At 34.0% G+C, this 14,146-nt stretch overlaps 1 protein-coding gene across 8 annotated transcripts in view; it reads left to right on the forward strand.

Moving 5' to 3' along the window:
* RTTN (rotatin) overlaps window positions 1-14,146 on the forward strand; it is an 88,435-nt gene that overhangs the window by 16,384 nt on the left and 57,905 nt on the right. For 6 of the 8 annotated variants that reach the window (XM_065667916.1, XM_065667914.1, XM_065667913.1 and 3 more), the window contains exons 10-16: window positions 649-764; window positions 3,137-3,307; window positions 4,594-4,806; window positions 6,047-6,159; window positions 7,340-7,466; window positions 9,318-9,443; window positions 11,770-11,889. In XM_065667916.1, coding sequence (XP_065523988.1) covers window positions 649-764; window positions 3,137-3,307; window positions 4,594-4,806; window positions 6,047-6,159; window positions 7,340-7,466; window positions 9,318-9,443; window positions 11,770-11,889 — 986 coding nt within the window. The remainder of the gene's footprint in view (window positions 1-648; window positions 765-3,136; window positions 3,308-4,593; window positions 4,807-6,046; window positions 6,160-7,339; window positions 7,467-9,317; window positions 9,444-11,769; window positions 11,890-14,146) is intronic. The other 2 variants (XM_065667910.1, XM_065667911.1) reach the window with 2 other exon arrangements.

Below are 14,146 nucleotides of genomic sequence, written 5' to 3' on the forward strand. Positions count from 1 at the left end.
AATCTCTCTGGTTGTCTTTATAGATCAGTGCTCCAGCTCTCTGATAATCTCTGAGGCCCTCCTCTGGACTTGCTTGAGCAGCTCCATGTCCCTCTTGTGTTGGGAGCCCCAGAGCTGATTGCAGTGCTGCAGGTGGTGTCTCACAAGAGCGAAGTAGAGGGGGAGAATCACCTCCTTCGACCTGATGGTGATGCTCCTTTTGATGCTGTCCTGGGTATGGTTGGCTTTCTGGGCTGCAAGCACACACTGCCAGCTCATGTTGAGCTAGTGAGTATGGAAGATCCATAGCCTAGCTCTCTGGGTGGGAGCAATAAGTGACTGTATTCTAGACTTTAAAGAAGGCTGAGTAACTGGATTTACAGCTGTAATAAATTTTATTTACTGCTGTAGTATTTAGGGGAAATACAGTCTTTTTTCAAATATGTGATTGCTTTAATCCCTTACATTGTGATTTTTGGCTGGTTGTTGTCATCTATGATTCAGAACTATTGGTGGTTGAGAGCACTTAGCAGTAGTTAAGAAGCGTGTAGGAAAAATTAAAATACTAGAATTCCAGATTTGGAATAATCCCTTGTTCAGAGTGGTGTTTTCTGAATATTGCAATATGTTTTGCCTGTATTGAATTTATCCTCTCATTTGTATTCCTAGGCAGTAAGAGAGTGACGATGGAAGTTCTTGAATTGCTTGTTGAAGACATGTTCCTTATTGGTGATGCTATTTCTGAAAATGTTTGGGAAGATGATAGCCTTTTTGCATTGGAGTTGGTAAGATTCTTTAGTCTTTGATCAGCTGTATTTACCAGTCCGCTTTTATAAGCCTCTGACATTTTCCACAGTGATTCATACACATATCTAATCTTCTTCTGAGCTACCCTTTTGAAAATCTTAAATAGTTTATTACTAGTTCTATCACTGGCTCATTATTTTTTAAAAAATGTAAGTTCTTTTTACCAGTGAAAGACTGTTAAGCAGCCATTGAGAGAAACAAATGTAGGGAAGGGGATTATGAGGGAGAACCACTGACTACAAATGAGGAGACCAATTTGATGTAAATGGCAACTTTCAATTTTTTTAACCCTTATAAACTATCTAAAATTAGAGAGGTAACTTTGTAGATCTAAGACTGGAATTGTAAGATGCTTGGTATCCATTTTTGCAGAACATTTAATATAAGAAACTTAATATGATCTTTCACCTAGTTGTATAATTTGCATCAGTATATTCCATTGCAGATAAATCTAACAGCAGTAGAAACTGAGGATCATCATGTGTATATATCGTACTGGTTATTGTTAGTAGGGTAATGTTTGTTTCCAGGCCATTAACAAGCAAAACTCTGCAAATAAGCTAATAGGCTGAGTAATTGTATACAGTTGTAGTGATTTTTCAAAAAAGGTTTGGGGGGGGGAGGGGGGTATATGCTGATGCAACTTTGTTCCATTGGTAGAAGTTGGATTTTTTTTTTTTTTTTTTTTTTTTTTTAGTAAAATACTTTTCAGACATAACTTTCAATGGGAGGTGAATTTTATGAATCTGCTTCAATTTGTGATGCAGAGCTAGACTGTGTGCTGTGATTCAATAAAGCTAATTTTGATAGAGCAATTGCAAGGCAGGAGATTAAAAAAGCCCTCTTCTTTCTTAGTGTTTGAGTAAGTAAAAATAACTGAATGAACAATTTTAAGAAACAACTGTTGAACATACCTTTGCATTATTTAGTGCTATATCAAATGAAATGTCTTTTATCAGATGTAGACTGTGTTTTTAGAGTTGTTATGCTTCAGTGCTTGGAAAACGTGCTTCCTCGTTGTGTTTTGTATTAGTTCCAAGGGAAGGAGGTCATGTGTCTCCTTTCTAGGAAACTTGAAAGCATTTTTTGCATAACTTTTTTGCTTTATGTTTCTTTGTTTATTGAATTTTAAATCTCTGCTCTGGAATATCTTTGTGAAGAATAGGTATTTTGTGAATTCCATTCAAAAATACCTAAGTTTGTAGCTATATGTATTTTAGCTATGCTTTTAATACTTCCTTCATCCCAAGTTAAGTTTTTATTGTTTTCCAGTTTTGTCATGTGTACTTAAGTGCAGTTCTATTCTGCCATGTCAGAAAGTTAGATACTGCAAATTGTCATAACCCTTCTGCGTTATTTGGTCACTAGCTTTGTCATCTGTGTCTCGGGGAAGAATAAACTTGTTGAATTTACTATTGAGTTAAAACTCCCATGATCTTGAAGCAGAGGCACTTCCTGCCTCTGAAAACTTAGGAAACTTACTTTTTTGAACTCTTGGAGATGAAAATTAGTCCTTTTCATTTTACTGTATAATAATGTGTGTTGATAATTATGTTAAAAGACTAATTTGATTTAGTCAATTGTTTCTTGTCGTTTTATTCATTCACCTGTGTTGAGATAAATAGTGCTTAATTACTTAACAGTGGCTGTTTCTGGAATTAGTAAGATAAATGTTACATGTATTATTGCTTTCTTGATCAGTATTTGTCATTCCAAAACTGGAAACTGAAATTAATTCTACCTTTGTTCTAGTGTGTGTTAACTACAAATCTGTCTTTTTCAGGTGACCAAAGTTCTATAAACTAGTTTTGTTTTCTCCACTGTAAATGAGCTGGATATTTATGCAAATGGTAGTGATTCTGAGAAATGTCCTTTTTCGTTTGAGAATGAATAGGGATAAGAAATATTTGTTCTCAAAGTTTGGATTGTGGTTTGTGGTGGGTGTTTTTGGTTTGTTTTTTTTTTTTTTTGGGGGGGGAGAATGCCTTATTAGCAGGTTCATATTATATTATTATATTATATTATTAAAAGTGAGCTTCAAAATAGCTCAAATTCTAGAAGTTCAAAAATGTAGGGAGAGAATTACCATTGATACCAAAATATTCAGCACTAGGGAGAGAGTAAACAGTGACACCAAAGAATTCAACACTACACTGAAGATAGCGAGGTCTAAAACTAATGCACAGTACTGTTCAGATGACAGACAAAATGCTGTGCATTTTGTACCGTTTATTCATTTTAAAATTATTTGGTAAATTGTGTTGATGCTCTGGGTGCTGTGTAGTCACTGTAAAGATACAGGGATGTGTCAATTATTTCTAATGATTTCATTTCTGATTTTTGTTTTCAGAAAGACAAATTACTTCTGGTCTTCGGTTTGCTTGGAGAAACTATATTATATCACAAAAGCAATATAAGTGCAGAACAGCCCGAGGTGATGTTGGTGCATCACAGAATGGCATTTATTAGCATTTCACTCTTCACTGTTAGATTGCTGCAAATACTTCTCCCTGTGGAAAAGGTATGCCATCACTAATTTCAAGTGATTGTGATTCTCTTTTGGTTTTGCATTTAAGAGGTCAAAAAATGATACCTTCCTCAGTGTTTAGTACTGGGAAGGTAGCCACTGGATAGAGAAATTAATCTGATTTACATTGGTATGATCACAGAAGGCAACTTTGTCTGTCCTTCAGTTATCAGTGCATTCTGCAGATTTAAAGTTTTAAAAACTCCACTTTTAATACAGCTTTTTGAGTTTCTGAAATTCAGTGTTCTTTTTCCTCCTATAGTGTTTTTTCTAGTATGATGCATGGTTTGCAAAACTGTGCTGCCCCCTGCTCGTTTATACTATGCATGCAAGCAAAACTAAGAAAGCCTAGAATTACATAATGTTTAAAAATCCTCATTCTTAATATGATGGAACATAATAAGCAATTATGTTTCATACATCATAGTGATTTTAATTGTTATTTGCTTCTAGTGCTCTTAAAAAAAGTTCTGTAGTAGCTCTTGAGTTTGATTTGTGTTTGTTTCAGATGTTGGGGGTCTGATATTTGGAAGGTTTTGTGGGGTGGAAAGTGTTAGAAGGTGTTTAAAGCTGTAGAGGTTTAGATTTTTTTTTGATCAGTCTTTATTGCAGTGTAGCTCTTTTTTAGACTTACCTATCTGAGTAGCAAACTGATTTTTTGGCTACAGCTTTTTTGTCACAAGTATAAAGTCTTTTACTATCAATATAAATGGTCTCTTGTACCTGAAAAGAGACATACCAATATAATGATTTTTTTATAATTTTTGACTTTGTTCTTATGTACATAATACAAAATTTCAATTATGTCTGCGACAGGAGTTGCAAAAAATTACTGTTTTTGAGGTCAGAATTTTAGTCAAAGGAATATTGCAACACTTGCAGTGAAAAAACACCAAACCGACAACAGAAATGCCAGTTCTTAGTATGTGATATTACTATGGAATGAGAACTTTTTGTTAAATACAGAAATAATTGTGGTCTATGTATTCTCTGCCATCTAGTGTTTAGACAGTAAATTGACCCTGGCCGCGGTGTGTGTGGTTAGTGCTGTGGCTGGATCATGTGCAACTTCTGTGACTGGTTGCAGGACTGACATAACAACTGACATTAATGAACTCTCACTTTTTAATTAAACAGATAATAATTCTTCATATAAACCTTACTCTGTGTTTTTCTTTCTCTAATTTTTAAGTAGCAGCATAGTGATTGTGCTCGTTGAATAATGTTGGATGTACTGTATTTTCAGGCTTTTATTCTGACAGTTATTTTGCTTTTCAAAGGCGAGTAAAGTTTTACAGAAGAGTTTGCTGAATGCTTTATTTATTCTCTCTCTGGATGTGTCCTTTTCCTTGGAGTACCCCAGCATTTACGAATCCATTGCAGCCTACCTGGAGCAGATGAGTACTGAGAACTACAGTATTTATAAACAAGTTTCAGAAGCTGCATATTCAATTGAATGTACTTGTAGTTTTATGGTTGAAGTTCATAAGAAGGTGTGGAATTATTATTATATGAAATGTTTCCTGTAGTCATATTCCTTTCCTCCACTTCCGTTTCCCTGTAGTAAAAGCATAGCCAAAGAAAATCTATGAATATTCCGTACTATGCAAGATGTAGTTAATTGATTTGTTTTCACTAGTACAACTCAGAATGATTGAAAAAACCTTATCCTAAGTAAAACCAAATAAATAAATACTTGGAGATTGGAAGTGAGCACAAGACTTTATATGGGCGAAGAAGTAACAAAGAAACAATAAGTGTGTATGTGTGTATGTATGTTGTTTAGTATTTAAATAGTTCAGAAAGTTTTAATTCCCAATTGGCAATTGTAGCTCTAATAAACAACTACTTCCAGGCTCTGTGAGATTTGTGTGTTTCACTTTATTATGAAGACAAATAATATATTTTGCTTTATTTGTTAAGAGATTCATGCCTGGTACCAAAATATCCATTATCCATTATCCAAATGGAAAAGCAATTGTGCAAAATACTGGGTCCACCGATACTAAAATAGATTAATAAAATGCAGCAATATAAATGTAGTGCTATCTTAAAACTGAGTTAATCTAGCCTTTATGTAGGCAGGTTCAGAACTTTAATAGAAGCAATACTTTGCTTGTAAAATGCTATTTACAATGATGTTAACTCCGTCAAATTTAAATGTCTCAATTTAATGTATTTGGTAACCAAGAGTATGAAGGCATATGGACTTACAAAAAAAAAAACCCAAACCAAACAACAGATTTAAATGTGAATTTAAATTCATTATTAATGAGTAATAGTTAAATATGAAACATTTGCATATTTGTTAATATTAACATATTCATTATACTCTTTCTTGCATAAAATGCATATTGATTTTAAAAAATAATAATTTGATTAAAAGCATAAAGTATGAAAGGATGAGTCTATTTGTTCATAGTAGAGAGTGTTTTGAATAGAGTTATAGTATTCATGCTCTGAAATATTAGACATGTTATTACTGTTGAGTTTAATAAAAGTTTATTTGGATTCAGCAGCTGAAGGGTTTTCAGCTCCCAAGAGTAGGTTCTAAAATTTGTTTGAAATCTACTAAATTTGTTAATCAGGTTAATTATAAACTCCTGTGAAAGGCTGAACCAAACCCTACTTAGTACATTATTAAATGATGATAAATTTGGAAAGATTATGATTAACATTGTGTACTTTAATATTACTAATTCTGATAGTTTCTTTCCTAATTTTACTTCTCAGGGGGACAAGAATCTTTCTGAATTAGTAGAATTGGCAGATCAGGCCTTGAGTAGTCTACCCTACCATCAACACTTCCCCTTACTTCAGGAATGCATTCATATATGCTCACATATGTGAGTACATTACTATTTAAAACTGTTACGTGAGTAAATACAATCTTTCTTTTATGGATAAAGTTTCTCGAGTAGAAACTTAATTTGCTAATTCTTTATATTTGAGCAGTTTTTTCTTTTAGCTGTTGAAACGTCTCCTCTGAATAATTTGTGTCATTCTGTGGTGGATTTCTTGAAAATTGAATTTGAGGTGCTAAAGAACTGTTTTATTTTTTCTATGCATAAGTCTTTATGTAGATAAAGTTAATATGTGATTTACAAATAAACAGTCTTAAACTCTTTGATCTGTCTTTCAAACTTTTCAAATTTCTTTTGTTCCAACTTTTATTTTACTTTCAGAAATCATAAAGAGCTTATTTTATTGTAGATACTTTATATTACAGTATGGCACCTCATTTATTAAACAGCATGTTTTTATTGCTTTTTAAATTTTCCATGTCTCTAGTTTGAGAATTTAAGTTACCCTGTGGTGCCTGGAAATGTTCTGTATTGAACACTTAATTAGAAATACGAAAATCTTAATTTTATACTGATTCAGAATTTGACTTCAGGGATTTTTTTTTTCAATTGAAACTATATTTAAGGGCTCTCTAAGTATTTTTAAATTATGAAACATAAAAGCACTTTTCTGTATTCTAATATTTTTTAGAATTAATTCTTGTTTAATTACTGCTTCAGGCAACAGGAAATTTACTTCAACTTTTTAACATAAATTCACTTTGTGATAGTGAGATGGACTTTTGCATCCAAAAGTAAAAAATTTCTGAAGGCATAGATTTTTTTTTTTAATAATTGTATACTGTGTAAGATCTAAGGGGCATATTGAAGCTCAATAGAATTTTATGTTTTCAGATGTACATAAATGTTTGGCTGGCTCCTAATTCTGAAGAGAGAATTTTGAAAAACTGTGGTCTCTGATTGCCTGTATGTGTCTGTGTATATATATATATATATATATATAAAAAATAATATATATATATACAAAAGTGAAGACTGATATTATGGTTTTGGCAAATATATTATGATCTTTCAGTTTTTCCCAAGTCAATTTTCAGGCTGTATACCTTTTCAGGATGTATTTTTCAGAGATTATGCTGAAATTTAACAGGAAAATTTTTGTAGGCATCTTTGGGTACTGTAAAATTAATAATAGTTAAATTAATTATTTTTTCATTTTTAGTTGGAAGTCTGCTGAGGCTAACTCATTGCTCCAGGCTGAGGGTCAGCAGATGCTTCTCCATCTGTTGTCTCATCCTTCGCTGAATATAAAAGCTGAAGCCTATCACTGCTGTTTGGAAGTGGTGAAGGTTAGAACTAATGCTTGCTTAATACTGTTGGTGTTGTGCTGAAAAATGCCTACTTTTTGGTATTAAATCTACTTGGTTAGGTTATATACTTCAGGTACTGCACTTCAGAATGACAAGAACTCTATAGAGGGGATTAAAAACAGTGACTGACAATTTTATTTTTTAAGAAGATCCTTAATAAACTTTTTTTTTTCCTGTTGTTACACTTTTCTATTTAATTTTGCTTTTGAAAGAATTCAAGTGGTTGCTTTTGCTTGTCTGCTGAAATGAGGTTCATAAAACCTCACAGAGTTGTTTGGGTAGGACCTTTAAAGATCATCTAGCCCAACCCCCCCCCACTTTTGCTAGATCAGGTTGCTCAGAGCCCCTTCCAACCTGAGCTTGAATGTTTCCAGGGACAGGGCATCTACCACTTCTCTGGGCAGCCTGTTGCTGTGTTTCACCACCATTGCTATAAAAAAAAAAATTCTTCCTTATACCTAGTCTGAATCTACCTTTTTTTAGTTTAAAACCTCTTGCCCTACTGCTACAGAACTTGCTAAAAATTTGGCTTTCTTGTAGGCCCACTGTAAGTATTGGAAGGCTGCAGTAACGTCTTCCTGAAGCCTTCTCTTTTCCAGGCTGAACAACCCAGACTTTTTAGCCTGTCTTCATAGGAGAGGTGTTCCATCCCTCTGATCATTTTTGTGGCCCTCCTCTGGAACCCCTACAATAGGTCCATGTCTGAGGACACCCAACTGGGCTCTTAGAGCAGAGTAGAGGGGCAGAATCACCTCTCTCAACCTGCTGGTAACATTCCTTTTGGTGCAGTCCTGGATACTGTTGGCTTTCTGGGCTGTGAGTGCACATTGCTGGTTCATGTCCAGTTTTTCATCCACTAGTATCTCCAAGTACTCCTCGTCAGGGCTGCTCTTAATCCATTCATCATCCAGTCTGTATTGATAGCGGGGTATTGCCCCAGCCCAGGTGCTGGATCTTGCACTTGGCCTTGTTGAACCTCATGAGATTCACATGGACCCACTTTTTCAGGACAAAATCTATTCCCTTCATAGCAGTTTTTAACTTCCTTTAGTGTGGGTGGTTTTTTGTTTGTTTTTTTTGGTGTTCTTAATAATTTTTTTTTTTTGTACCTGGTTGTGTTGACTGCTTGTCTACTTTTTACAAGGATGTTTAGTGAAGAAAAAAACCAAAACAATAATGTGGGCTTGTTTTGTTTTTGCTTTGGTTTTATATGGATATTTTGTCACTGCCTTAATTTTTTATAAAGAGTGTGAACTTCCTAAAAGTATGCCTATACTCTGTTTGAAGAATGGCAATGTCATATTCATCAAGTCATGTTCAGGTATTCAGTAATATTGGCTCACAAAATAAAAGCTTTTATATAATGTTTAATAATAATTTTCTGTAATGGACATCAGCTAAACTTACTGTGATTATAGCACAATTCACTAATGTACAAAGATGCTGGGGCTAGTCTTTCACAAGAAAGCTATCTCTACTGAATGACGTTTTATCTTTTTGTGAGATTTTTACTTGCCTTGTTTTAGGTTTTGCTTATCTTAATACCAAAAAGCATAGTAAGCTTGTCTAGTTTATTTTCACTATTCTCTAAAATAAAACCAAAATTATTTCATATTTTTCTTAGTCCTGCGTAAAAAGGGCATTTGCAGTCAGTGATCTCTAAAACTATTTTTTCTTCTAGGGCTTTCAGAACTGTAGTCTTGTAAACTGCAGGGAGAAAGTCTGGCTTACAACTTCAGGCAGTCTATAAAAACAAGATGTAGTAGTGGAGAGTGTTTGAATTTTTTGTTTTATGAATTTTAAAACTAACCAATTTTATTTTTACTGAAGGACTGTTTAGGTATTCATAATATTGCTAAGCCTGGGTCTTCAATCTGCCATGGAGTACATTTTCTTCTTCATCCCAAAGTTTTGTATGAAATCTGTACATTTGGCCTTCAGGAAGAGAAGAATGAGGTACTGTGTTTAATAGCTATATTTATAAGTTGACATGCATAGAAACTAGGTGTTGATATTCTCCATGGTGGTCTGAGGCTTACCTGAAGTTCTGACTATGGTAGTTTCTTGTACATAGAAAAGCTATGCAAACAGTGAAGTTACAGTAAATTTTTTTATGATGAATTCAGAGGCAAGAGAATATTATAGTCATAGGATGCTATTAAATGAAATAAAGACCAATGAAAAATGAGGAAACTGTGTTTTTTAATGTTTCAACTAATAAAATGTGCATATGATGAAATAGTATGTATGAGGCTTTCCATTTATGGAAAGCATGAAGTCTCAAGTCCTTATAAAGGTGGGATGATGTCTGAAATGTGTGCATTGGTTAAGGAGCAAAAAGACATTTTTAAATCTTCAGTGTCTTCGATATAAGAATGTATTTTGTCACTACAGACACATCAATGTTTAATTACCTGAGTATTATAGAAGTGTTTTATAATATTATAAAATAGGGTTAAGTTTCCATTGAGTTCATTTATATGCATGAATGCTTAACATACATCTGCTATTTCCTAGTTTATATATATAGCTAATTAGGGAGTTCTGAGAGACGTAAAAAATTATTTAAGTTATTTGTAACTACATTATAGCTGATCTACAGTTGACTTAACTGTAAGGACCTAGAAAAAAATAAATTATTTAGTTTTTTTTTTTTTAGCTTGCTTCCTAAAATGATTTTCCTTTTTTTTTTTTTAACACAGTGTTGTGCACAGTTCAATTTAAAGTAATTTTTTAGATTTTAGCATTTTAAAAGGAGAAGTAAAGTACCTTTAATAACATACTGTGTATTTGTACTTTGTATGTAATTTATCTTTTTCAAGGAAAGCATTTATTTCTACTACTCCCTCAGATATCTTATTAAAAATACTGGCAGTTTTCTCTTTTAGTGATTGATTGAGCGTAACAAATAAACTTCCCTTGATAATTTAAGAAGATTGTTGGGATGGAAAATGTGTATTTACAAAATTATTTCATTTTGTTCTCTTTACCTTATAATGCATTTTTAATTAGTCTAACAAAATACATAATTAAGATCATATCCACACATTTTTTTTACTTAAATTTATACCTGCTACTTAAGTTTTCATTAAGCATCAGTTTAGTCTTACAAGCATGTGATGATGAGAAGACATTGAGAAGAGCCTTGTATTCCAAGACTGGGTATAAGATTTGCTATGTGATTTTCCAAATCCACTCCCTTAAAGAGTTAGAGTGATATTATGAAAGGCTCTTCTTGTTGTCTGGGGTGAGGGGATTTTTAGTTCTGGCATAAAATGCGCTTTTTTAGCTGCTGAAAATAGGTGTTTTTATGCTATGCAAGGAAGAGTGAATTCAGAGAAGCTGGGTTTTTTTTTGCCTTCTCTTCCCATTGCAGTAATATTAGCTTTTAAATACTTTAATATTGCATATAGTATATATTAGGTACTGTACACTAGATGCATTAATACAAGTGCTGTATTATATACGTTATGTACCTTTTTATGATGGAGAGCTTCAAATGAATCCATGTACAGTTTGTTAACCTTCAGGACAAGGGGTAACGGGTTAAAACTTAAACAGGGGAAGTTTAAATTGGATATAAGGAGGAAATTCTTTCCTGTTAGGGTGGTGAGACACTGGAATGGGTTGCCCAGGGAGGTTGTGAGTGCTCCATCCCTGGCGGTGTTCAAGGCCAGGTTGGATGAAGCCTTGTGGGGGATGGTTTAGTGTGAGGTGTCCCTGCCCATGGCAGGGGGGTTGGAACGAGATGATCTTGAGGTCCTTTCCAACCCTAACTATTCTATGATTCTATGATTCTTAGTTTGACTGTTTGCCTCAAACAAGTGAAATTGTCATGTAACAGGCATCAAGCCTCTTTTCTTCCTGTATCTTCAGAAGCATATCAAAGCATACCATAAAGGCTGAGAATTAAATGTATGGTCAGGAAGGAAATTAAACATATTTTACCTGCAGGACAGAGGGTCCAATTGGTGTATAAGTTGAAGTAGTGACTTGTTTTATTTCAGAACAGACAAACCAGAGTTCTAAGGGGAAAATACCTGAGTGCTATTTAGGCAGAACTATTTGTATATCTTCTCTGAGAGGCTTTTCTAACAGTTTCATGTTTAGCATGACTGACAATTTAAATGCAGCATTCTGCAGTGACATTATTTTGTATAGAAACATCTCAAAGAGAAAAGATGTTTTTACGTATAGTTTCCAGTCACAGAATTGGCAAACTGACCTAGATATGTCAGCTGTTTCGTTAGTTTGTTTTTTGTTTTTTTTTTGTGTTATTGAGCAGGTGAACTCTACAGCCAAGGCCATTCTGATGCATTTATTGCAGGGACAATTAGTAATGGAAGGACTGACTTGGAAGAAGTTCATTGAGGCCCTCTGTCCCATAATTCCTGTTTTACAGGTACTTCAAAACACTTTTTCTGAATTTGTTGTGTGAAATCATGTAAACAACACTATTATGTTAAACAATAAACTGAATATTCACTAAGTAGCAGATGAAAAATAAGTTAACAGTAATATGCCTACAGGCTTGTTTTGTTGGATGGCAAATGGAGAAATGTTTTCTGCTGGTCCTAATGCCAGTCAGGGTTACTACTTTGAATTTGCAAACAAATTTGAGTCTTGTATTACTAGAATGTGAAACTTTGATACGTTGTATTAGAAATCAGGAAGTACTGACAGGGACTTAAATGGCATGAAGATATGGGTGAATAATCCAAGTGTAGATTAAAACATTGCATGCTTTTTAAAGTTAGCTATTAATTATTAGAATGTCCCTCATATCTTAAGTTATAACTCCTCTGCGATGATTGTATAATTTTATGATCAGGTATGCACCCAACAAATAGCAATAGGTGTAAGCTATATTTTCTGTATATTTTGATATTTGTTTTTTGTTTCTTGCTTCCAATATTATAGAAATATCAACAGTCAGTATTAAATTTATACCTTAGTCTTCATATCTGTAACTGTGTGCAAATTTGCTTTTTGTTATCTTGAGTCTCTGCTTGACCTAATGGGAACTTGTTTTTTTCAGTCTTATTTTCAGCCTAGTTTCTCCATCCATGTTATTTACCACTTTTTTCTCTAGTGCTAGAAACTTCCCTTCTATTGTAGGCCTATAATCTTCCAGATTAGATATTTTGATGCGCCTATCAGATGTCTGTTATTCCTCATGTCTGTTTTTTTGCTCTAATTTTGTCTCTTATTTGAGTTAATGTATCCAAGTGTATTTTTTGTCTTCGTTTTCTCAAAAAATATTGTTTGATAGTTATACCTGCTTATTCGCATCACCACTGTATATTCATTTGTTGCCTCCACCACATTTACCATGAGTTGAAAAAACAGCTTATAAAACTTAAGCCCTTACATAAACTACACAAAAATCGAGGCAAAAATGGGGAAATACTGCAAATAAGATAGGTCATGAAACAGAAGGCTCGGACAGAAAATTAATGCAGAGGAAATATACTGAGAACCTTAAAGTGGTAGGACAAAGGTTACTTCAGAGCTTTCCTGCCCAGTAATGTTAGCTTTTCTGTGTTACCCACCTACATATCTGCCATTAATATTCAAGATTGAATGGGGGGTAATAAAAGTTGTGAACTTAACATGCGAATGAGCACTTATCATTGCTCTCATTTTTGTGAATTTTCTTCTATTTAATAAGTTGTAGTGGCTATGTACAATAGATACTCGAGCACAACATACCAGAAACCTATATTTACCCCATGCATATAAAATGTGTTGTGTTTTACTCTACGTTTTAAATGTTTGTGGTATTGCTTGGTATAACTGATTTTGGTTTTTCTTGTTTGTATGTGAAAATGCTTTGATGAAATATCTGGAAGTAGTTAATATTTAATGTTGTGAAGCAATTTGCTTGTAGGGACTTCTTTATTTTCTTTATTTTCTTTTCTTTTATTTATTTTATTTTATTTATTTTATTTTATTTATTGAAATGGAAAATGGCCTTATTATTGTGTTAATATATTGAAGAGTAAGGCTTCAGGTTAAAGTACCTGTGAGCCGTGTAAAAATACTTTATTTTGATTTGGATACAGGATCATTCATTAGTTTTTAAGATTGTATTTATGGAGGAGTATTGTTGTGGTTTAAGTCCAGTCAGTAATTCAGAACCACATAGTTGCTCTCTCACTCCCCCACCTTCCTCTCCCCGGGCTCCCGGAGGGATGGGGAGGAGAATCAAAAGACTGTAACTCCCACGGGTTAAGATAAGAACAGTCCAGTAACTAAGGTATAACACAAATCACTACTGCTACTACCAGTAATAATAATGATAAGGGAAATAACAAGGGAAGAGAATACAACTGCTCATCACCCGCTGACTGATACCCAGCCCGACCGAAGAGCGATCTAGCCCTTCCAGGTAACTGCCTCCAGTTCTACATCCTGGGCATGATGTGCTGTGGTATGGAATACCTCTTTGGCTAGTTTAGGTCAGGTGTTCTGTCTCTGCTTCCTCCCAGCTTCCCCTCCTCCCTGTCAGAGCATGAGACTCAGAAAGTCCTTGGTCAGAGTAAACATGACTTAGAAACAACTAAAAACATCGGTATCAGTTTTGTTCCCAGGCCAAAAGTCAAAACCACAGCACTGCACCAGCTACTAAGAAGGAGAAAAACGACTGCTACTGCTGA

This window comes from Lathamus discolor, chromosome 2 (genome assembly GCF_037157495.1).
Source record: "Lathamus discolor isolate bLatDis1 chromosome 2, bLatDis1.hap1, whole genome shotgun sequence".
Classification (NCBI taxonomy): Eukaryota; Metazoa; Chordata; class Aves; order Psittaciformes; family Psittacidae; genus Lathamus; species Lathamus discolor.